General features: G+C 46.9%; 1 protein-coding gene across 2 annotated transcripts in view; it reads left to right on the top strand.

The window, feature by feature from the left end:
* The window catches only part of JAK1 (Janus kinase 1), a 136182-nt gene that overhangs the window by 99767 nt on the left and 10951 nt on the right, over window positions 1-25464 (top strand). Inside the window, exons 7-16 of one of the 2 annotated variants that reach the window (XM_031968969.1) lie at window positions 441-783; window positions 1845-2030; window positions 8507-8664; window positions 11172-11295; window positions 13675-13864; window positions 14997-15103; window positions 19624-19764; window positions 20072-20159; window positions 20704-20831; window positions 23922-24057. In XM_031968969.1, the coding sequence (XP_031824829.1) occupies window positions 441-783; window positions 1845-2030; window positions 8507-8664; window positions 11172-11295; window positions 13675-13864; window positions 14997-15103; window positions 19624-19764; window positions 20072-20159; window positions 20704-20831; window positions 23922-24057 (1601 nt within the window). The remainder of the gene's footprint in view (window positions 1-440; window positions 784-1844; window positions 2031-8506; window positions 8665-11171; window positions 11296-13674; window positions 13865-14996; window positions 15104-19623; window positions 19765-20071; window positions 20160-20703; window positions 20832-23921; window positions 24058-25464) is intronic. The other variant, XM_031968970.1, reaches the window with a different exon arrangement.

The following is a 25464-nucleotide window of genomic DNA, read 5'->3' on the forward strand; positions in this document are numbered from 1 at the left end:
ATGTTACGTGTGGGCCGTCTGTGAAAGGCAACGGGGACCCAGGTCAACTGATTTTGTGACTTTCCGGAGTTCCCGATGAAACATGTGGCAGGACTAGAAAGAGCTGACCAGGACAAGAGCCTATGGACGGATAAGCCAGGGGTTTCCCTTGTCCCAGTTAGCTTTTGATGTCTGGTTGAGTTATTGCCCTCGATAGGAGCAGACTGATGTAAATAAGATCGCTTAAACACTAGCAGAATTCAATAATGTGCTTGTGAGGTTGTGTATGAGTTTCTAAACTTCTTGGAGAAGGGACAATTTTGGGTCATATAAATATTGAATGAAGTCACATTTTCTCACCTTGCCTCTTCCTCTCCCTTTCACTTTCTATCTCTTTCCCCCCTCTTTCTCTCTTCCCTTCTCCCCCTTTTTGCTCTTTCTCTCTCATTTTCCTTTTTCAGTTACAAGCGATATATTCCAGAAACACTGAACAAGACCATCAGACAAAGGAATCTCTTAACCAGATTGCGAATCAATAACGTTTTCAAGGATTTCCTTAAGGAATTTAACAACAAGACCATCTGTGACAGCAGCGTGACTCCCCATGACCTGAAGGTGAAATACCTGTCCACCTTGGAGACGCTGACCAAACATTACGGAGCTGAAATTTTCGAGACTTCACTCTTGTTGATTTCGTCTGAAAATGAAATGAATAAATTAAACTCAAAGGACTGTGGGAACGTCATAAGTTATGAAGTGATGGTGACTGGGAATCTCGGAATACAATGGAGGCAAAAACCAAATGTAAGGATGAGTGTGAATGATCAGAATCGAAAATTTTAGGGTGTGAGATTTGCTCATCTAAGTTCATACTGAGTGTGAATCTGTTTTTTTTTTTTTTTAAATGGCGGACATTGATAATCAATCAATAGCTAGCTGGTGTGACTGTCTGTGAGTGTGTGTTTTATACCAAGGTTCTGGTGTCTCCTCATGGGTCTGGAGGGTGTTCTGTGGTTCCCAAATGCTTTGCCAATGGAGCACAGCCTGTGGCAGGCAGATAAAAAAAATAATAGATTGTGGATTGGGACTGAGACTGGATATTTATTTGGCTTTGTTGATAGGGGGCATCTTCTGAGGGAGGGAAATTAAGGCTCTACCAGGCTCTTCAGCCCCTCTGCAACTGTCCATAGAAACTTTATGGATATAGATATATGCACATTTATAATTATACATATAGATATAGATATGTCACTATATAACTATTTAGATGTCTATAGAGTCTCTGTGTATGTGTATATATATATATATATATATACACACACATTACACATCTGTATCCACATGTGTGTATATATACATATGCATATATTACATATAGAGAGATTTTGATGTGAGAGTCAAAAAAGCTAATTCAGAACTTCAGGGACCTGTTGATCAAATGGTCAGGGACATCCCTTTGAGAACATACATGCTCAGCTGGTTGTTGTAGAGAGTGATCTCTAGGTCCCTTCCAATTTAGAGCTTTAGGAGTCTATGTACATATACTTCTGGATATTCATAAAGGAGACTGGATCGGGGTGGTTCATCTCTGTTGCTAGGAGACCCTTGGGACTCTTGAGGTGAGACCTTGAGACCATCCAGCAATAGAGATCATTCAGCTCCTCTGCCCAGGTCCCGGGTTAGCCATTTGAAGACTAGGGTTCCGTCCTACCGAACAGACAACTTCCGGTTACTGGGATTGTCCAAGAACCATTGGTTAGCTCTTTCCAGACTCCGAAATGCTTGCTTTGTTAGAAATGTTGCCCTGTTTCTAGGTGGAAGGCAAGAACCACCTCACTAAGGGGTTTCCTCCTTTGTCTTTTTAGGTGGTTCCTGTTGAGAAAGAGAAAAATAAGCTGAAGAGGAAGAAACAGGACAACAGACACAGGAAAGAAGAGGAGAAAAACAAAGCCCGAGAGGAATGGAACAGCTTCTCTTACTTCCCCGAAATCACCCATGTCGTCATCAAGGAATCCATGGTCAGCATTAACAAGCAGGACAACAAAAAGATGGTAGGTTGGCCTGGGTTTCCCTTCCCCTTCCCTATCTTCAGAGCTGCCCACAGTGGCCATGGCAGTGAGGAAAAGACCGTCCATGTTCAGAGGATACCATCCTCTTCCTGCAAAGCCCCTCTCACTTTGGCCACCCAGACTTCCCACTCTTGCTCCATGTTGCTCTGCTCCCGTCTCTGTCTCTACCACCTCCCAGCTCCTGCCTCTGCCCCTCACTCTTGGAATGCACAGCTCCCTTACCTTCACCTTTTGCAGTCCTCAGGAGCCTACCTGCATCTCCCATACAAAGCCTGTTCTGTTCCCCTCAATCGCCAGTGCTCTCTCTTGCTGGAAATTACCTCATATTATATTATTATATATTATATAAATTACCTCATATTATATTATTATATTATATAGTACATAAATTACCTCCTATTATAATATTCGCTTTAGATCTATACAGAATGTAAGCTTTTTGAGGGAACAGATGGATTTATTTTGATCTTTTGATTCCCAGTGGCTAGTATTGGGAGTTGGATGCAGTAGGGGCTTAAATAAGTATTACCTTGGACAGCTCACTTCACTGATAATTCTTGGCCCCAGTCTCCTTATCTGTTAAATGAGCATGTTAAACTCCAAGGTTCCTTCCATTTTCTAATCTCTGATCTTACAAGTAGATGGTCTCTGAGGTCCCTTCCAACTCTGTCCATCTTTCTGTGTAACAGCTGAGGAGCCCATGGCTTGAGTTGAATTGAAATGGGCACCTCTTCCCCAAGGAAATGTTGTGTCTTTGAGATTTAGGTGAAAGCAGCTTAGGTCTTGGTCAATTCCAAGGCCCTAAGTTTCTGTGAGTTCCTTAAATGCTGGTCCTAGCTAGGCCCTTCCTCCTGTTGTGCTTCTGGCCTGCCAGCCTTCCAGAGACAGAGGCCTTTGATGTTTAATTTTAAAAAGTTAGCAAACTATAGAAAAAAACCATCCATTGGAAGCACCATTTTCCTCCCCATCCCCTACCCCCATAGCCAGTGCTTGAATGTCCCAGGCCCCTGGGTATGAGGGGTGACCAGGGTCATAGCACTGGTTGGACGTGACCTCAGAGCAGGAAAGCATGGGGCCAGGGACACACCAGCAGCTCTTTCTGTTGATTCTCTGTCTGTCTCGTGGCGTATAAGGGGAGATCTCTGGGGCTCCTGCTTCCTCTTCCTTGGCACACCTCAAACGTGCCATTTACATGGGCAGATTTATGTGGTAGGGGAAGTGAGGAGGGAGGCACATGACCCAGTGCAGACAAAAAGATTGGTCTTTCTTTCTTTCTTTCTTTCTTTCTTTCTTTCTTTCTTTCTTTCTTTCTTCCTTTCTTCCTTTCTTCCTTTCTTCCTTCCTTCCTTCCTTCCTTCCTTCCTTCCTTCCTTCCTTCCTTCCTTCCTTCCTTCCTTCCTTCCTTCCTTCCTTCCTTCCTTTTTTTTTTTGATGCAGCCAAAGCAGCTCTTTTTACATTTGTTAATTATTTTTAACACAATTTTTATTAAAGCTTTTTTTGTTTTTAAAACATATGAATAATTTTTCACCATTGACCCTTGCAAAACCTTCAGGTCCAAATTTTCCCCTCCTTCTCTCCACTCCCTCCCCTAGATGGCAGGTAGTCCAATACATGTTAAACATGGTAAAAATATATGTTAAATCATTTATACAAATATTGTGCTGCACAAGATAAATCAGATCAAAAATGAGAAAGAAAACAAAATGCAAGCAAACAACAACAGAAAAGAAGGAAAAGACTATGTGGTGATCCATACCCAGTTCCCACAGTCCTCTCTGGGTGTACATGGCTTTCTCCATCACAAGACCATTGGAACAATCAGCAAATATTTCTTGCAGCTAGGCAGCACCATAGTGGATAGAATGGTAAGTCTGGAGCCAGGAAGACTCATGCTCAGAAGCTAAAATCCTGCCTCAGACACTGGTTGTGTGGCCCTGGGCAAATTCCATTTGCCTCAGTTTCCTCATCTGTAAAATGAGCTGGAGAAGTAAATAGCAGATCATTCCAGTATCTCTGCCAAGAAAATTCCAAATGGGGTCAGGAAGAGCTGGATATGATTGAAATGACTGAACAACAACAACGGACACAGAGAGATTGTGTCAAACACTGTGTTCAGCACTGGATATACAGAAAGAAATGATAAATACACATCCGAGTAGTTATAAAACATAGAGACAGACGATTACTGAGAAGTCAGTTTGTGGGGTGGGACATAGGGAGCAGAAACAGCTGGTGGGAATGAGGAAAGGCTTCATGCAAAAGGGAGGGCGAGCTTGAACTCCAGCTTGAAGGAATGCAGAGACCCTGAGAAGGGTTAGCAGGGAGGGAATTCCTGACATGGCAGCAAGCTGGTGCCAAATCCCAGAAACCAGAGGGAATGGCCTCCCTTCTGAGCAACACTCGGCCAAGTTGGCTGGCCCCAGAGCGGGAAGGGGAGTTACATTGCAGGCTGGAATAGAGTGGGAAGGATGCTCCGGCCACCCTGACCCTTTCTCCAGCAGGAGCCATGCACTTGGGTTCTGTTATCAGACATGTCTTCAAAGGAGCTCCTAATTGGCCCTTCCCCGACCTTGGCAGTTCTCAGCAATGGCGCTGCCATCCCCCCGGCCCCTCCCATCTGCTCTGTCCCTCCTGTCCCATTCCTTTCTTCCTAACTTGCCTTGTCACCAATGGTCTCCCACGCTTGGGCTGCCCTTTCTCCTGATCTTTCCATATGTCATCCTTGCATTTCTTCTAGGACTTAGTCCAATACTGGGCACATAGTAAGAGTTAAAACTGTTTGTTTATTGATTGAAGTCTAGTTCCTCTTACCGCATCTCACTCAAGCCCTTTCCCGACCTACTTATCTCCCTGGGTGTTAGCACTCTCTCCCTCTTAAAATTCCTTTGTTTATCTTTCTGTTTGTTCACTTTCCTTTCTGTCACTCAATGCCTTGTCCAGAGAAGGTGCTAAAGAAATCCTTGTGGAATTGCACCATCCCCTATCTGGAATAGGCTCTAGACCCACTTCACTCCTCTCTTTTTTGTCATTATGGGTGTAGGTGGTAAAGTCTAGCTTGTTGCCCTCGGATAATTCATAGACAGTGTCCTTTGCTCCCCATTCTCCCAGCCTTCCTCTCCCCGACCTCCTGCCGTCATATTCCACAGTTGTCTGCAAGGTTTCAAAACACCCTCAGACTGAAGCTGCTGGAAGGAAGGGCCATGGTTTGCCTTGCTTTGTATTCTAGCCCTAAGCACGCTGGGCACTTAGTAAGTACTTAAGGAAAGATTGTTGACTTCCTGACTGAGGCTTTCTTTGCACCTCTCTGAAGTGAATAAGAGTTTTCACTTGTTTTGCAAATGAAAATGAAAGTCTTTCACCTCTAGGCTTTCTTTGTGGGAAGGATCTGTGCTTCTACCAGCTCTGTGAGTAAGCATATGCAAGCATTTCCTCCCTTGGACAGAAATGCTGCTTTCCCAGGGTCCCACAGCGCCAGGGAGTGTCTGGAAGCAGGGCTGACTCAAGGGCTGCACCTGCTCCTTGCTCCCAAGGACATTTGCCAGCACTTACTTTTACTTGAGGCATTCCCTCTATGGGCCATCACATCTCCCTTTCTCTCTGGTTTTGTCTCAGTCTTCCAAATGACCTGCTCCCAATTACTTGCCCCCATTGCCTATTCCCTGAGTATCTCCGCCTGCCTTTTCTCATACCATCAACTTTTTGCAGTCATTGTCCGTGTGGAGGGCTGGACTTGAAGTCAGGAGAGCTCAGGGTTCTGTTCAAGCTCAGACACTTCCTAATTCTGTGATCTCAATTTTTTCATCTATAAAATGGGAATAATACCGACACTACTTATTCTCTATGGCATTATTGCAAGGAAAGCCTTTTGGAGACCCCAGAATATTTTGCAGATGGGAGCCCCCACATCTTCCACTTCAAGAGTCCTAGATTCCAGCCCTGCCTTGGCTACAAATTCATTTAAGGCCTCACTTGGACTTCCCCATCTGTGAAATGGATGTGAAATGGATGCTCCCATCTTAGCTGCCTCTCACACTCCTCTGATGACCAAATGGGAGAGAGAGATGTGAAAGTGCCCTGGAAAATTAAACGGTGTTTGTACAATTAAAACTGACACTGATAGAATTAATTACCGTTCTTGCTCTGCATTTCAGCATTTGCAAAGCATCTTTTCCACATGATTTTGTTGGGTTCTCATGACTGCCGGATGAGAGAAGTATCACAGATCCCATCCTCCCCATTTTATAAGCCCTAAAGCTGAGGCTTTTTGATGATAAGGGATTTTGAATGATAAAGTTTTGTGATTCTTGCCAGTGGCTCACTCCATTAAAATCTGGTCCTCCTTAATGGACACTCCCTGTCTCCCCACCCTCTTCCCAGTGGATCTGCTTCTCATAAGGCTGCTCAGTGGGAATGTGCTGAATTTGGAGCAGCAGCAGCAGCAATAACAATAATAATTATTATTATAACAATGTTATAACAATAACAATAACAAGTAGCATTCCCATGGCGTTTTAAAGTTTGCAAAGTACTTTACAAATAGTGTTTCATTTTATCATCATAGCCATCCTGGGAGGTAGGGACTGTTATAATTAGTTCCATTTTGCAGATGGGGAAGTGGGAAAGGAGAGAGCAAGTACTTATGTAGCACCTAGTGTATGCCAAAACTGTGCTAAGGGCTTTCCAACTGTAGTATCTCATTTGATCCTCACAACAACCTGGGAGGTAGGTGCTATTATGATCTTGATTGTACAAGTGAGGAAATGGAGGCAAACAGGATTAAACTAGTAAGTGTGTCTGAGGCTGGAGTTGAATTCAGAAAGATGAGGCTTCCTGACTTCAGTCCTGGAACTTCCTGGCGCCACTCAGCTGCCCTGGGTCTCAGTTTACCCATTTGCAAAATGAAAGAGCTGGACTCAATTACCCACTGAGGTTTCCTGTAGCTCTAAATTGAGGATCCTAACATGTGGCTAATAAGATGTGGACAGAATTGTTGTTGGGGTGAGATGGAACTATATTTTTAAGATGCTGTGTAAATCTTAAGCTGTTAAATATATGCCAGACACATTATTGTCACCTAGTCCTTCTTATCTTGGAGTCAGTGAGACAGCAGAAATGATCCCGGGGCCAGTCACTGTTCTGCTTTCAGCATTTTATTTAATTCTCCAGAGCTACCATATTTGGGGTGCAACTTCAACTGATTTGAATTCAGAGCATTCAGACTCAGAATATTCTGAATTCAAATCCAGCCTAGAATATTTACTGTCTGTATAATCCTGGGCAAGTTATCTAACTAACCTCTGTCTGCCTCACTTTCCTCATCTGTAAAATGGAGAGAATAGTAGCACCTACTTCTGGATTGTGGTGAGGATCAGATAAGATCATAATTATAAAGTGTATAGCACAGTGCCGGGCACATAGTAAGTGCTGTGCAAATGGTACCTATTTTTATTATTATATTTAATAGTCTATGTGAACAGAGGCAGAATATTCTGCCTACCTTTTTGATATCAACAAAAAGTGTGACCCTGGGCAAGTCATTTAACCCCAATTGTCTCAGAAGAAAGAAAGAAAGAAAGAAAGAAAGAAAGAAAGAAAGAAAGAAAGAAAGAAAGAAGGAAGGAAGGAAGGAAGGAAGGAAGGAAGGAAGGAAGAGAAAGAAAAGAAAAAAAGGAAGGAGGGAGGAAGGAAGGAAGGGAGTAAGAGAGGAAGGAAGGAAGGGAAGGAGGGGAGGAAGGGAGGGAGGAAAGAAGGAAGTGGAGAAGAAGGAAGCAAGGGAGGGAGGAGGGAAGGAAGGAAGGAAGGAAGAATTAGAAGAAATAAAGGAAGTGAGGAAGGAAGGAAGAAAAAAGAAAGAAAGAAAGAAATCAACAAAAAGTATTGGGATTGCCAAAAACCAGACCAAATTAAAAACCGTCACTTAAAGCCCAAGGGACAGGAGTTATAAAAAGGGGAAGTAGGGCCAGATTTCTCTGAGTATTGCTTCTGTGCTCCACGTCAGAGCCTTACATTTCTATAGAGTTAAAGGGGGTGGGGTGAGGAATGGTTTAAGCAATAGCGAACAATGCCAGTGAGGTTACTATTCTGTGGGCTCTCATTCTGCCCTCTTTGTTTTGGATTCGAAGCCATTTTTGCCTCATCAGCATCCTTGTGCTCATTTCATTGGCTCTAATTGTCAAGAGCGATCCAAGATGGAGTGGGTCTTGCTCATCTTCTAGATGGAGACTCATTTACTGTGGGTTTAGTAAAAGCATCTTTGGGATGATTCCAGCTGCATACAGGATGACAGGGACGAGATGAACCTCCTCCTGTTCCCAAGTGATTTTGATTTCTTCCCCTAGGAAAAGCTTTTGAAAGCTTTTTGTCCAGCATCATTGAAGATACTGATGATATCTTCCCAAATTGATTTCATGGCTGTGGAGTAATCTCTGGATTCCATTTCTCTCTTGTCTCCATGCAGGAGTTAAGCCTGTCCTCCCACGAGGAAGCCTTGTCTTTCGTGTCTCTGGTGGACGGGTATTTCCGGCTCACGGCGGACGCCCATCATTACCTCTGCACGGATGTCGCCCCTCCACTGATTGTGCACAACATCGAGAATGGCTGTCATGGTCCAATCTGGTTGGTTAAATTGCACTCCATTGCACTCTAAGCTTCTCTCCTTTGTAAAGTAGAGATGAGAGTGTTCTTAGAGGCAGCTTAGTGCAGTGGTAGAATACTGGGCTTCAGAGTATCATTTTTAAATCATTGTATCATTCTTTTCTGTAACTTCTATCATACTCAGCACCATGATGCTTACATAGCAGGGACTAAAAAACTCTCTGCTGCCTGAGTTTATGAAATAGAAGTCTTGGTTCTCCAAACAACTGTGGGAGACAGGTGTCATTATTATCCCCATTTTACTGCTGAAGAAACCGAGGCACACTGAAGTCAAGTGGTATCCTCAAGGGCATCCAATTAATACACATCTAGGGCCAGATTTGAACTCAGATCTTATTGATTCCAGGCCCAGAATTCTGTTCTCTGCACCTCCAGCCTATCCTATGTGAGAAATCTGAATATACCACTAAGTGGATGATGGGAAATAATATGGAAGAAGATAGGAAAGGTGGGAAGGGACCAAATTATGCAGTTTTAAATGACAAACACAAAGGCTTATATTTTACTCTTTTTGAAAAAAAAAATTTCCCCCAATTACATGTAAAAATAACTTTCATTCTAAAATTAATAGGAAGCCACTGGAGTTCATTGAGCAGGAAAGTGACCTGATCTGCCCTTTGATAGATAGATGAAGGATAGATCAGTGTGGGGAGACCATAGAAGAGAAGTAATCCAGGGGAAAGGGGATGAGGGCCTGCTCTAGTGTGGAGGCCGTGTGGAGAAGGGGATAATGGGAAAGCTATTGTGGAGAAGCATTAGGCAACTGAGCATCTGTGTGGGACTGAGTGAAGAATTAAGGCTACTGTGGACTCAAAACTGAGGGACGGGAAGATGAAGTCCCAACCCAGGTGTCCTGGCTCTCCTGCCCAGCATTCTTCCCACGACCGCTCCCTCCCTTCTGATCCTTTGTGCATGCTGGAATTTAGAGCAGGGGGGACCCATAAACCATCCAACCTGTGGTCCCTGAACAGAGGAGAAAACTCGGGCACTTGGGATGTCCCTAGCCCGACCTTGCACACACAACGCAAGGTTGGGACTTAGGCTTCAGGCTTCCAGTCTATGGGCCATAGAAGCACTCCCAAATACTCTGGAGGTGGGAGCACCGATCTAACCTGAAGGAAAGAAAAGCTAATGGGCAACCACGCCCTTGTGTTTCTACCAGGATCCCTAAGGCACCATGAGAATGATCAATTTTGTGCCTTAGAGCTTCAAGATTGGGGATGAATTATTCAGTTAATTGATCTTTTATAAATGGAAAAAGTGAAGGGCACAAGGAGAATGAGTGAGCTGGTCCAGCCCACAGGAGGCCAAAATTAGAGAAGACTTAAATTCTCCTGTCTGCTCATGTGTCTGACAAGCAGTGGTGGGTTGGTAAATATTTAACAATCAGCTCTCTCAGAGCAAAAAAGCAATATGTGCTTGACACACTTTTCAGGTTAATCTGTAGCAACACTTTCTCCATCCTTTCTTAAATCTAGACGGTCGATTAAACAACAAAGCAAGTTTTGGTTTCTAGCTTATGCCGATTTCTAAGATATCAATGCTCACATTGAAAATTTAATAATCAAAAAAAAAAAAAAAAGAAAGAAAGAAAATTTAATAACCAGCTCTTATGAGCTGGTACCATCTGGCTCCCACACACTCTTGTAGGCTAAAAGGGAAGATATTCTGGTCTTGCCTCGATACCATGTTGGGAAGACTCCTTCAGGCACACTCCTCTCCCCACTGCTCCCTCACCCCAACCCTGCCATGTTATTCTTGGTAATTTGGTATGGTTGTTAAACATTAAAAGCTGGATTCAAAACCAGGAGCAGTGTGTCTGACACATAAATGCTTATATGGTCAGGGGCAAGTCATTTAGCATCAAAATCAAGGGCTAGAGTCTAAATCTTGGCCATGCTCCTCTTGAGCTGGGGAGACCTTGGGCAGGTCCATTTCTATATGCCTCTGGCTGCCTTGTTTTAAAATAAAAATGGCTTAAGAATGATAGTGATGGCATTTGAGCTCACAGAAGGGATGAAAAAATGTGCTTTTTTCCTTCCACTGGAGAGGTGGGGGACTCTGGGTGAAGAATGCCGCCATATGTTGTCATATGTTGTCACTAGTGGTCCATGGTTTGGTTTTAATATCTTTTAAAATCTCTATCTTTGTTCCAAGGAAAGGCTTGTGTGGTAGGGTAGAGGTGGTGGAGTACATTTTCAAATCAGGGTGATATAAAAACAAAATATCCATCGAATGTAAAGAATAATATCTAATGAGAAAGCAAAAAGGGCACCATGGGAATAGAGAGCAGCCCATAGACCTCCCTGGGGTGAGATGGGGGACTGGAAGGATGTAGATTCAATATGGCGACTGGGGGTTGGATTCAGTATGGCGGCTGGGGGACACAGATTCAATATGGCGGCTGGGGGACACAGATTCAATATGGTGGTCCAATGGGATGTCTGCTCTCCCTTTCTTTTCTGCAGCACTGAGTATGCAATCAACAAACTGAGGCAAGAAGGAAGCGAGGAAGGCATGTATGTTCTGCGCTGGAGCTGCACAGACTTTGACAACATCCTCATGACCGTGACCTGCTTCGAGAAATCGGAGGTCAGCCCAGGCTTCGGCTTCTCTTGGTTGGCTTGGCTTGGGGAGGCGGCAGGGAGTGGGGGGGCTTAGTAAGAGTAGGGGGCTCTGATGGAGGCTGCCCTGGGGCTGCCTTGTTCTCGCCAGGCTGTGCATAAGGGGTAGGCCTGGTTCTGAGAGTTTAACTCAGCAATCCGGTACCTGACTTTCCCACTTCAGGAAGTGGATGCCCCACTTAAATAGAAGGGGGTGGGGGTGGTGGAAACCAGGCTGTACAGAAATGGCTGTATGTTTGGTTCTGAGACCCTCCAGTGACCAGACGACCTAAGCGGGTCTCCTTTCACAAGGGAGCGCTGTGGGGAAGTTCTAAGGAGGCAGATCTCATCCTGGTGTTAAGTCTCCAAAAGGAGGTGGACAGGAGGCTCCCACCTCTCTGTGCCTCAGTTTTCCCAGCTATTAAATGGACGAGATGCCTCTGAGCTCCCTTTCTGTTCCAAATCTGGGATCCTATTTCTATCACTGGGATGTAAAAACCAAAACTCATCAAAAATCCCTTTTTACAAAAGGAAAGTATTTAGTTTTCTTTCTCATTTTTCCCCTTTTGATCTGATTTTTCTCGAGCAGCACGATCATTGTGGAACACGGATAGAAGAATTGCACACGTTTAATACATATTGCCTTACTTGCCCCCTAAGAGAGGGATTGTGGGAAAGGAAGGGAGGCAAATCTGGAACAAGGTTTTGCAGGCGTGAATGTTGAAAATGATCCATGCACAGGTCTTGAAAATAAAAAGCTGTTATTGGAAAATCAAACAGAAAAGGAATGAGCGTGACGGGCGGAGGAGCTGGCTTCCTCCCATAGAGGTCTTTGAGCAGCGGCAGCACGAGCTGGGACGGCAGGGTGGGGGTCTGTTCAGAGCCTCTTTGGCTGAGTGTCCAGCGTCCAGACATGCTGGGCCTTGAGGGACCTCCTGGGGCTCGGACCAAATGAAGTCTTGGGGGAGAACTTTGGTCTTTTAGGCAAAATGGATTGGAAACGCCATTTTCTAGTGAGTAAACATGTCCTGGTTTGGAGAAGGGCGAGCTTGATGGGCGGAGGCATTAGGGCAGCAGACACAGAGGGAAGGAAAGTGGCCAGAGGCTGAGAGAAAAGGAAGTGACCCCAGTGACCTTGGAGCTACCAAAGGGAAGCATGGGAGGACGTCTTTGAAAAAGCAGATCTGCCAGTGCTGGAAGGATCCCCCCCCCCACCCCTTTGTAATGTCCCTTAACAGGGAGGGAGAGGGGGGTTACTGCCATGGAGACATTTCCTTCCACACTGAAAGTCGCCCAGTCCTGGGCCCAGGAGACATCCTATATCTAGAACTGGGAGGGGTCACAGAGCCTCCATTTTACAGATGAGGAAACCGAGACCCATGTGATTCACACATAGGACCCGAAGTCATGTGAATAATGAGCATTAGAAGTAAGACTTGAATCCAGATCTAGTCAGAGCTCTCTCCACTGGACCATCCTTCCCAGGATAAAAATGCTCATGGTACCAGTCTCCCAGGAATCCACTGAAATTATCATAAAAAGTGCTTTATTGTGCTTATAAGTGACTGACATCTGGGCTGTGCTTTAAGGGCTATGGCTCATTTGAGCCTTAAAATAATTCTGGGATTGAATGAAGGTGGTTCACATACAAGCCCATTTTACAGATGAGAAAACAAGGTTAGATAATTAACCTGGGGGCCTGTTTTGGAAGCACCAAAGCCAGCAGTTCCCAAATCAGCACTCTTTCTGGATTACCCGTATTCTGGCGTGGGTGGCAAATGTTTGCTGGCTTAATGAAGTGCTTGGACTCGTCATATGCAACTCTCCTTGTCTGTTAGTCTTTGGAGGAAAGTTAGTGGAACTTTAATGGGATTCAGTGAATCCCAGACTGCTCTGTGGGAGAGGTCAAGTCTGGATGCTCTGAATTCTTTATTTATTTCCCTGAGGTAATTAGGGTTAAGTGACTCACCCAAGGTCACACAGCCAGGGCTAGTTAAGTGTCAGAGGCTTGATTTGCACTCAGGTCCTCCTGATTTCAGGTGCTCTAACCACTGCGCCACCCAGCTGCTGGTGGAAAGGGCTCACACAGAGGAAGGGACTAGTAGGCGGGGGAGCAGGAAACAGCCTCGGCAGAAAGCAAGTAGGGCTTGGGCTTAGGCTTGAAGAAACACAGGGATTCCATGAGGCAGAGATGAGGAGAGATGGCAATCCAGGCATGAGGCACAGCCAGGGCAAAGACAAAGAGAGGGGAGATCAAGTGACTGAGAGCTTCCAGGCACTAGGCTAGGGGCTGCAGATGATGAAACCCTTCTCCCAGGTCCCTTTGAACATGATGGGGTATTCATGCAGGTTGTTATTCTCCCAATAGCAGATGCTCACGAGCCAGAAACAGTACAAGAACTTCCAGATTGAGGTGAAGAAGGGCAAATACTCCCTGCACGGCTCCGACCGTGTGTTCCCCTCTCTCAAAGGCCTCATGGACCATCTCAAAAAGCAGATCCTGAAAACGGACAACATCAGCTTCGTCCTAAAGAAATGCTGCCAGCCCAAACCGAGAGGTGCGATTAGTGGGGAGCCTTCCCCTTCCTTCCTTTCTCTCCTCCCTCCTCCCTCCTTCCATCCTGCCTTCTTATTTCTTCTCTTCCTTCCTTCCTTCTCTCTCTCCTTCTTCCCTCCCTCCCTCCCTCCCTCCCTTCCTTCCCTCCTTCCCTCCTTCCCTCCTTCCTTCCTTCCTTCCTTCCTTCCTTCCTTCCTTCCTTCCTTCCTTCCTTCTTTTTTTTCCTCTCTCCCTCCCTCCCTCCCTTCTTTCCTTCCTTCCTCTTTCCCTCCCTCCCTCCCAGAGTGAGTACATTCCCTTCTCTAAAGATCTCTTGAGCACAGGAATCCACTGGTGGGGAGGTTAGAGAGAGGATTCTTGTTCGGGGTGGTCTCTGGGATCCCATCCAGCCCTGAGATTCTGGGAGTCCGGGATCTTCTTACAGACATTTCCCTAGTGAATACCATTTGTGTACCTTTTGATCCCTCCCAGGACAGGGTGTTTTGCTAAGCATTCAGCAAATCAATTCAATTCAAACATTTATTAGGCACTTGCTGTTTGCCGGGAGCTGTGATGGATACTGGGGATACAAAAACAAAGCTTAAAACACAGTCAAAACCCAAACAGCTCCCAAGGCTCTTGCCCTGGATGATGGAGCACTGACATGGAGGAGTTTTAGTCTTTGTTTTTGTGATGAAATGTCCATGTTTCTCGTGAGCTCCTGGGGTGGCTCGGTGGCTCCACAGACAGTGAATCTGTATGCAGACATGTGTTAGTATGTATCCACACACTCACATAGGATAAATTAATACAAATATGACAGCTAAATGTACATTTGCCATGGGAGTATATGCACACACACACACACACACACACACACACACACACAGGCTATTGTCCAACAGAACGCAGGATCCCTGAGGCAGGAACTGTTTTAGCTTTGACTGTTTTTAGCTCACAAATGTATAAATGTGTATGTAAACATATGTTTTCTGTATGTGTATTCTCTTCCATACTCCAACATCAGGACCATGACCTTCTGTTTTTACTTAATGTCCTTCACGGCTCCTGCTTTGTCCCCTACAAAATTGGTGACTTCTGGGATTCTAATGGAGCTGGAAGTTTAATGGGTGTGTGTTTTCCATCTTCTCCAGAAATCTCTAACCTGCTGGTGGCCACCAAGAAGGCCCAGGAGTGCCAGCCAGTCTACACCATGAGCCAGCTGAGTTTCCATCGGATTCTCAAGGAAGACATCATCCAGGTACGTGCACTCTGTTTTCCCTTGCCCGTCTGGGCGATCTCTCCATCAGCTTTGGGCTGAATCTCTCCCCTCCTTCGGGGATATTCTTGTGGAAGATTGAACAACAGGGCTTTATTTCCTGCTGGAACGAAACAGGCTTGGGTTGGTCCCTTTCCAATCCTAGAAGAACGAATGTCAACACTTCAGGTATCAAGGATCTTGAGATCATCGATTGAGAGATAGAACACACCGGAGGGCCATAGAATCCAACCCTTTCATTTACTGATGAGGAAAATAAAGTCCAAATGTTCACAATGTGAGTGAGATCACACAAGTTTTGAATCCAAGACCTGCCTCTCCAGATCGAGTGCATCTCTCTGATCCACACCGCCTCTCACAGCTGGCCCCACAAAAGCCCCATTGATTTTCTGTCAACCTCAGTTTCCATATCTACAAAACAGAGATGATAATACCTCCCCTTCTTGTCTATCCAGGCAGATAAATTGATAAAGCATTTATTAATAGCTTATCGGCGCCAGTCATTACTCACAGACTTATTACAAAGAAAACTCTTTGTAAAATAATGCAGATCTATTGACATGGGAAATCCCTTCCAGCTTGCCGTGTAAGACCCTCGGCTTGCCAGTGAAGTCGTAGTGGTGCCGAGAAGGAGTGATCTGGAAAGAATCCGCTGGCTCCTGGGACGTTATTCTGGATTTCTCGAGGAATCTTTCTTAGGGAAAAATTTTTAACTCTGCATCTCAGAGCTTTAGTTAACAAAGACTTAAAAGATGGAGAAGATCGGGAGCAACGTGAATTAGCTTCGAGGTAACTGGTCTTGGCCAAGGACCTTCCCCGTGTCCCAGTGTAGACCACGGAATGATAGAGCTGGAAGACATTTTGGAAGTCATGTGGTTCCGTCCCTGATTTTATAGATGAGGAGCCCAAGCCCAGAATGGAAGCTTTGGTCAAAATCACACAATGAGTTAACTCGGAAGCCGGCCCAGGCTTGAACATCTCCCAACTCCTCGTTCATCGCTCTCGCCTCCATTCCTTTGCCTCGAGTGCTGGAAAATACAACTTTTCCTATTTGCAGCATGGAGAAAGAGCAGTGGATTTGGAACCTGGGTCGAAAGTCTACATTTGTTACTTACTAGACTATGAATCTGGGCAAAATGCTTCCTTTCCCTGGGGAGCAATAGCTTTTCCTGGGGAGCCTCACACTTTCCATCGGCTTTTTGTGTTTCCTCGTGCTTCCTATAAATGATTGTCCTCCACTTTCCCTTTCCTCTTAGGCCTGGTCCCTAAGTGTACCAGCCTCCTGACCTTTGGCTCCATAGCTGCCTCCAGCCCTGGTACAGCAGCCGTAGGGTACTGAGTCCCAACTTGGATCACCATAGCAATAAGAGCCCCGAATGAAGCTGGTCTTCCCGTTTTGTTAACAAAATCCATTATCCACTCTCCCTGGAGGGAAATTTCTTTTCAGAAAAAGTGTTCCAGTGAAGGCTCTTGTTGAGTACGGGGACTTGTGCCAGGATGGATTGGTCCAGACGGGTTCTGTGATTCCATGAAAAGTGCTCTGGGAAGAAATCTGGGGACAAAATGGGCCTTCCCCCTTCCATCTCAAAATCTCTAACTGTTAGGTATTTAGGCCACAGAGAAACTGGCTTTGTTGATTGTCATTAATTAATTTGCTTCAGGAGAGAGAGTATAATTGTTGAATAAGTGGTTACAAGCATGTGGACTTTTGGGGAAGTTCCAAGAATTTTGGGCCTCCCAGAACATGGCTTCTCGGAATTAAGTGCGTGCTTCTTATCTGTTACTCTGAAGGCAGATGCGCAAGTGTTCCTGCAGATAAGGTCGGGTAGGATTACTCTCCTGGGCTTTGGAGCACAGCTCCTAACAAGGTCATGTAGCCTCCCGGCTCCAAGGAAAATGGAGAAACTGATAGATGACAGACACACAGACACACAGACAGACAACGGACGGGCAGACGGAGGCCATTCAAGTCCCAGATCATCTGCCAGAGAGGAGCCAAGGCGGCAATGGAAGAACCTGCTTGTGACTCTTCAAACACTTGATTGATAACTTTGATTTTTTCCTCACTTTCAGTTCCTACTAGAGTCCTTTCCTCTACCTCCCCTCTCTCCCATTCTTCCCCACCTCCTTACAGTGCAGAATACTGGAGTTAAGAAAATCTGAATTCAAATCCTGCCTCAGATACTTGCCAGCTGGGTGTCTCTTGGCAAGTCCCTTAGACTGTTCACCTCAGGTTCCTCAACTGGAAAATGGAGATAGAAACAGGACCTACTGTCCCTGGCTATTGTGAAGATTCAATGAAATAATATTTGGAAATCACTTAACACAGTACCTGGCACATTTATTAAGCACAAAGTAGGTGCTTAATAAATGCTTACTAATATCTAGCAGAAACCTGGCAGTAGATTATGTGTTGGCCAATATAGGACAGACCTTGTCCAACAACTCGTTAGCAGGTTGGCTACAAGGGATTAATTTTTCTACCACAATAACCTGGTATCTTAGAAGGATCGCGATCAATCTTGTGAAAGGACTTACCCATCCTGATGAAGTATCTTTGACATCCTGGAGCATTGGAGCCTCTGCCCCGTTCCCGGAGTGGTGTCCCTTCTCATCTCTGCCTCATAGTTCCTCTGGCTTCCTAGAAGGCTGAGCTCCAGCCCCACCTTCTGAATGAGATCCCTGCATCTGCTGCAGCCCTTCCTCAGAGATTCCATGTGATCTGTCTAGATCTCATGTCTATTTATATTCGTGGTCTTTCCTCCATTAGAATGTGAGCTCCTGGAGAACAGAGAACCTTTTGAAACCTGTCTTTTTATATCTCTGATGCTTTACAAAGTGCCTGGTATACAATAAGAGTTTAATAATTGTTCATTGGCTCTGATTGACTGAAGCATCCCTCGCCCATTATGTGGGTGCCCACTATCCTTCCTTTTCCTCCTCTGGAGGCCGGAGAAATCAGATGGTCTATTTGAAGTAACCCCAACTAGTGCAGCAAGAAAGCAGGGTTCAAGTCCGCCCGACGTGCCCCGCTCCGTCCTGTTTCCAGATGCTCCTTGGATGATTCCCCAGGAGTCTTGGGGATGGCCCCACCCTCAACCCCCAAAGCTGATGTTCTCATTGAACTCCTCCCTGAAACAAATCTGGGGCATCAACAGTCTTATCTAATAGAGCCTCACTTGGCTGTGGCTTCAGGACCGTGAAGCAGGAAAGCTTCCCTCGGCCCCAGTGGTCATTTTGCGGACGGTAATGACACCGACCTCACCACGGCCTTTCTGGGCGCTGCCGCCACGTGACTGCCCATAACCCCCAGCGAGCCCCACCTAAGTGAGGGCCATGTAATCGATAACCTGGAAGGATGTCAGGGCAGGAGGCTGTGGGCGGTAGCAGCCGAGAAGTGGTGGCTACCACCCAGATTAATCCGGTTTGCCAGAGAATGATCCATGTGGAAGAAATGCCTCTTTGGGAGCCTCAGAGGATCTCTTATCTCCTTCCAGAGAATTGGTGAAGCCACAAAGGCTGCCTGTTCTGTGTGTTTGTGAAACCCCCGGGGCAGCGTGGTGCAGGAGGTAGGGGTCCAGACAAGTCTGATTCCTGCCTCTGATGTTTACTAGCCCTGTAGAGAAACAGCCCAGGGAGACGAGAGAGAGGAAATGATTGGCTCCTAATGGAGACTGATGATGGGGTTATAGCTGGACACTTTCTCCAAGTGCTGTTTAGCACCCCTGAGGTCAGAGCGATCCGAGGTGTAAGACTGGTAAGGTGTGAGCCATGGTCGGCGAAGGGGCAAGGTGGTCGAGGATAGCTCACAGTGCTCAGGCTGTGGAAAAGGCAAAGAGGAACTTTGAGCTCATTTAGTCTGATCCCTCCCATTTTACAGATGAGGAAATTGAAGCTCAGGGCATGGAAGCAACTTGTGCAAGATCACACAAATAGTAAACTTCAGAACCAAGAATTCAAATTCAGCCGCAGGCACTTGCCAGCTGTGTGATCCTGAGCAAGTCACTTCTCTTCTGATCATCTCAATTTCTTCAATTTTAAAATGGGGATAAGAAGATCTCCCCTGGAGGGCTGTTGTGGGGATCAAAGGTACCATTTGTGAAGCACTCAGCACACTGCCGGGAAGGCAGCCGGTGACAGATAAGTGCCCGTTCCCTCCTTTTGCCCGCCCTGATCCAGCTTGATGGTTCGGGAGTCAGGAAGCATTTGGGGAAGTTGGACGGGGTCAGCGTTGTGTTCCTTTGGTCACTGGTCATTTCGGGGGCCCAGGGCGGCTCCAGGCTGGCCGGCTCGGCTCTCTTTGAGGCTGGCAGTGCCCTGGACTGAGCTGGCAGCTGTCCACCATGGCAGCCTCGCCCTTGAGGCTTCATGGGGCTCAGCCGTGCTGATGCCCCTTGGCCCGTGTGGGCCCCTCCGCCTCTGCCCTCGCTCCCCCACCCAGGCCTGAGCCCACGGCCCTCCCTGCTCTCTGAGCCCTTCCTTTGTCCCTTGACTTTGTTTAGGGAGAGCACATGGGACGAGGCACTCGCACCCAGATCTACTCGGGGACCCTGGATTACAAGGACGATGAAGGCAGCTCTGATGAGAAAAAAATGAAAGTCATCCTCAAGGTCTTGGACCCCAGTCACAGGGACATTTCTCTGGCAAGTACTGCCCCCAGACTCCCCTCCTCACTGGCCGCCCAGGACCTGTGGTGTCGAGGCCTGGTGCATCCTGGGCCCTTTGCCTGCAGGCCTTTGGTCTCGGGGTATCCCAGAGCCGGGCAGCCCCAGTCCGCAGCATGGTGGGCGTACACGTGTGTCCCTGAGTACTGCACGCGTGTATGTGGGGCGCGCTTGCTGGGGGCGTCATGGGGAACAAGATGCTGGGGGGGGGTTCCTGAGGCCGTGGCCGCCCCCGCCAGCATTCTGATCTCTCCTCCCCACCCCAACCCCTCCGATTTCCCATCAGGCTTTCTTCGAGGCAGCCAGCATGATGAGGCAGGTGTCCCACAAGCACATCGTGTACCTCTACGGCGTCTGCGTCCGTGACGTGGAAAGTGAGTTGGCTCTTTTGTGGAGGGGCTCCCGCCCTGGAGGGGCCCCCTCCCTGCCCCCACTGTCCCCAGGAGTTATGGGAAGACAGTTATTTATTCTTAATATTCATAGGGAGAAATGAGGCCCCAGCTGTCTTCTGGGTACTCAGTAGTGAAGCTGGGGCTCCAGCACAGACTTCCAGGGGACGGTTCTTTCTGTCAGCCTGGACTTCAGGGAAACCGTGTGGGGAAAAGTGGCCAGAAAGGAAGACCTGGGCTCAAGGGCTGCCTCTGCCACTAACTAGCTTTGTGACCTTGAACGAGCCACTTACCCTCTGGGAGGGAACCTTAACTGCTTCATCTGTGATGTCAGGGCATGCTTCCCTTACGGGATCCTAATGAGGCCGAAAGGAATCCGTGGCCATAAAGTCTAGGGAACGCCAGCAACTGTTGAGGCTTCTGAGGCTGAGGTTGGGGAGGGTGGGGCTTGTCCAAGGTTGGGAGGGCGGAGGTTGTGCCTGCTGGGTAGTCAGGATCCCAGCAGCCACCTGTTGTCCCGTGCCCTCAGATATCATGGTGGAGGAGTACATGGAGTTCGGGCCCCTGGACCTCTTCATGCATCGGAAAAGCGAGCTGCTCACCACGCCCTGGAAGTTTAAGGTGGCCAAACAGCTGGCCAGCGCACTGAGTTACTTGGTAAGAGCAAACCCGGGCTGGGCTCCCTGCACTGGCTTCCTAAGCATTCAGTGAGCAGAAGCCCTTGGTCTCTCTCCATGGTGGGGATGGGCAGGAGGAGAGACTGGCCAGGAGGACTATGGGAAAACCTCCAAAGTGGCTCCAGAACTGGGCATAGATGTTTGAGCACCAGGTGTAGAGCTGAGTGGGGGTGTAGAGTCGGATTGCACAAGTCTGTCATGTCAAGCAACTCTGGGAAGGAGATAAAGGGGAAGAGAATGGGGGCAGAGAATTAGTCACTCTCCCCCTACCTACGGCTGCCTCATGCAGTGTAACAGCATGATCCTGGCTAAATTTGCCCAAGTAAGATGCAGCCTTATAGGGCAACCCTCTGGAGAAGGTGCTGGGAAGGGTGGACCCCAGGGAAAGAACACATCTCCTTTGGCGTAGTTCCAGAGAACTAAGATGTTGGGTTGTGAATAGAAAGATGTAGCAGATTAGGGCCTTGAAGCAAAGCCCCATTCACTTTGCCTTAGTTATGGTTTTGACTAGGATGAATATGGGTAGGATTGTGGTTTTCATGGTGGGCTCTGCATGATAATGTTTCTTGGAGAGAGAAAGGGGAGGGGAGAGGGGGGAAAGAAGGAGGAAAGAGAGAGACAGAGAGAAAGAGAGAGAGAGCCAGAGATAGAGAGACACATACACACACACACACAGAGAGAGAGAGAGAGAGAGAGAGAGAGAGAGAGAGAGAGAGAGAGAGAGAGACACACATACACAGAGACAGAGAGAAGAGAGGAGAGAAGGGAAGGGAAGAAGGAAATATGGAGATATAGGACAGTAAATCTTGGGAATTGATTGAACTTCAGCTGGGATAAGAGAGAGAGTGAAGAGCTGAGGATGACGCCAAGTTGAAAACCAGGGTACTTGAACGACAGTAATAGGGGAGTGTGAAAAAGGATTTTGGATGTTGGGGAAAGGTGAGCTCTGTTTTCAGTACATTGTGCTTAAGATACCTATGGAGCATTCAGTTTGAAATAAAAAGGCAGTTGCTAATGTCAAGCAATCGATTTTGTTCAGCACCTGCTCTGTGCCTGGCACTGTGATAAGCCCCAAGGATACAAAAAGGGATAAAAGATGGTCCCTGAACTAAAGCAACTTATTATCGAATGGGGAAGACAACATATAAACAAATGTGGACAAACAAGCTATAGACAAGATAGAGAAGAAATAAGGGGCAGAAGGGAGATACTAGAATTAAGAGGTGTTGGGGGAAGGCTTCTAGTAAAATAGAGGACTTTACTTGGGTCTTCGCGGAAGCCAGGGAGTTAGTAGTTGGAGCAGAGGAGGAGGAGAGCATGGGAGCTGTCCACAAGAATAGCCTGCAGCTGAGAGAGGGAGGATCTCATTCGGGGATGGCCAGGAGGCCACTGGCTTGAAGACTACAGGGCCAAGAATAAGGTGGAAAAGTGATGTGGGGCTGGAGCTCAGGAGAGCCACAAGGAGGAGAGAGACTGACTGTGAGTCATCAGCATAGACCAAAGGGTACAGGAGATCAGCAAGAAAAAAGACAAGCCTCTGACAGAGCGATAGTCAGGAGCATGATTCACAGGCTATTGGAGGAGGAGAGGGAGAAGGAGCAGTCAGCAGGGAAGAGGAAGAGCAGGCCCCCAGAGAGGTGGGGGGAAGGCAGGAGGCTCAGGTGCCCGAGGCCGCCGAGAGTTCACCAAGAGCCAGCAGGTTTGTGTGCCTACCCCTCCGGACTGCACGCTCCTGGCCCAGGAGGTAACAATTGCCCAAGGAAGTAGGGGCAGGGGATGGAGAACTAGTAGAAAGGCCTCAGGAGTGCTTCAGGTTCTAGCCGGCCATTTCCCATATTCTTTAGCAGACTCTTGACCTCTCTCATCTTCAGCTTAAAAAAAAAAAAACGAAAAAACAAACAAACAAACAAAAAAAAGGTTGAACTTGGGAGCTCATTGGTTTGGAGTCCTCAGCCAACCTGTGCTGATCAGCACTTCTCCAACTCATCTGTAGCAATTGAAGCCTTGCTCCCTCTGGGCCTCAGTTTCCTATTTAGTGAAAAGAAGGGGTTGAAGGAGATGGCTTCTGGGTTCCTTCCAGCCCTGAGGCTTTGGTCACATGATCCTTCTGGTGTCAGGTGACCTGACCCACCTGGGCCAAATATCCAGCATTTATCAGAAGCCAGACTTGACCCAAACTGTCCTGACTCCGTGTCCTGGTCTTGATGAGGTGTAGGTTGTGGTCCCTTTCATAGGGAACCAAATGATAAGATCTAGATTTAGGGAACCAAAATGAGATCAGGGTTTCTGGTGGTCAGGGAGTTAAATGATAAGGTCTAGTGGCAGGTTCGGGGTTCAGGGAACCAGATGGAGAGGTTTGGCTCCCCTGCACCCTCGTGGGATTCAGTGCAAGGGTAGGGGGTTTGGGGAACCCCCTTCTGGCAGTGCAGATTCTCTGTAAAGGAATTTACAAACCCGAAAACCTAGATTGATAAAAGATTTATTATAGGGATTGGAAGTAAGGTTAGAAATCCCGACAGAGAGGCACAAAGTCTCATTAGGGAAATAGGTGAGGATAAGAGAGGATGACACTGGAAGGGAATATTATCTAATGGGCAGCGGCTTCCTTGGCATGGCAGGGCACAGCATGGCATGTCTAGAACCTCTGCAAAGAAATGAATTTTTAATTGCCATTTTTATGAGGAGGTCTCTGGCTGCAAGGGAGGCCGGCTCCCCCTCCCAAAGAAGCTGGTGGGTGGGGTTGAATAGAAGATCTTTAATTGAATGGGGTTGGAATCCTTTAGCTCAGGACTGAACCAACCCCACCTAGATGACAGAATGAAGCCGATTATCTTGTTTCCCTTGGGCAGGGTCCCTCACTGAGGCAGAGTCCAAGGAGAATTTCTCCTTCAAGGGGTTTTAGAGTTTTGGGGTCCCTTCTTCACTCTTGATGGGTCACATCACCCAGACACTTAAAGCAGAGTCCAGCTAGAATGTCTCCAAGCCTCCCCGGAGACCTCCTCTCTCCCGGGGAGTTGCAAACAGCCTTCGTGGCTGGCTGGCTCACCCAGGTCTTTCTCTTTTTCTGCAGGAGGACAAAGATTTAGTCCACGGCAACGTGTGTGCCAAGAACGTGCTGTTGGCCAGAGAGGGCCTGGACGGGGAGTGTAGCCCCTTCATCAAGCTCAGCGATCCCAGCATCCCCATCACCGTGCTCTCCCGCCAGGGTACGTCTGCCCAGCACCGCCTCCAGCCTGATCGGGGCGTGGAGAGGAGCTAGGTTTTATTCCTTTAGGGGACCGGGGGATGCCTCTAAAAAAAGCCCCCCCCCCCCAGCATCTTCTCCAGGAATCGTGTCTTTGCTGGGTTCATTTTGAAAGTCGCTCTCACTTCCCTTATCCCTCTTTAAACCCAATGATGTCGTAAGAGGAAAGGTTAGTGACAGGAACAAGCCCAGACCCAGCGGATGTGTCCTTTCAGTCACTCCCAAGTGGCTTCTGAGAGGCCTTCGTGAAATGCCCAGAAGCCCAGGAAATGGTGCAAACGAAGCTCAGGGCGGTGGCTATGGTTGGGAGACGGTGAGAACAGGCTGCCTTGCCCTGAAAATCAACCCCACTGACTGCCCTGATACGAGGGAAAACCCTGTGCAGGACAAATCAAATCCCTGCCATGTTCACACCTAATTTAGTTCAACTAATTGAAGTCAAACTGCTTGTATACATTATATAGTAGAATTGAATAATTTGAATTCAATTCAGTTTGAATTATTTATAAATACATATATTAATTTGAATAATTTTAATTCAATCCAATTCAGTTTGAATTGTTTGCATACATATATTTGAATAATTTGAATTTGATTGCATTTAATTTGAATTATTTGTTTGCATATTAATATGAATGTAGTTCCATTAATTCAATTCAATTTAAGGAGCCATTTTGAGTACTTTGCATTGCTATCCTGGATGCTCTTCCAAATACAATGAAAGGCACAAGAGTCACATTCGAGGAACTCCTTTTGAGAGCACTAGGTTAGGACCGAGGGGAATTGGTTCAAGATTGAAAAATCTGAGTTCAAATTGCAGCTCTGTCATTTAACAAAGAGCGTGGACTTTAGGAAATCACTTGCCTCGATTTCCTCATCTGTAGAATGGGAATAAGAATATATCACATCATCTACCTCATGGGAGGCAGCATAGTGTAGGGGATAGAGATAGAGATTGGAATTGGAAAGACTTGAGTTCAAGATTTGCTGAGGTCACACGTTGGCTACGTGACTTCCCCAGGTGAGACTCAAAGATGGTAAGTTACCCAGAAGGCACCAGCTTTCCATCAGAGCCCCACACCAAAATTACACATGTGGATGCAAAACACTAAACCTAAAGAAACCTGCCCACAGCCCAAGACTTCCGCAGTAGATTTTGAGTCAAAGGACTTGGGTTCTACCATCTTGATCCCTGTGTGATGTTGGGCAAAGGACTTGAGCTCCCTGAGCCTCTGCAGCCTGGTCTCTAAAATGAGGAGATGACTAAATGACTTTTAGGATTTGTCTGGATAATGTAGGAGCTGGTGCTTTGTGATTTCAAAGCCATTGAGGTCATTATATTGGTCAAAGAAGGAGGAGAAGGAGGAAG

Source organism: Sarcophilus harrisii, chromosome 4, assembly GCF_902635505.1.
Source record: "Sarcophilus harrisii chromosome 4, mSarHar1.11, whole genome shotgun sequence".
In the NCBI taxonomy this organism is placed as follows: domain Eukaryota; kingdom Metazoa; phylum Chordata; class Mammalia; order Dasyuromorphia; family Dasyuridae; genus Sarcophilus; species Sarcophilus harrisii.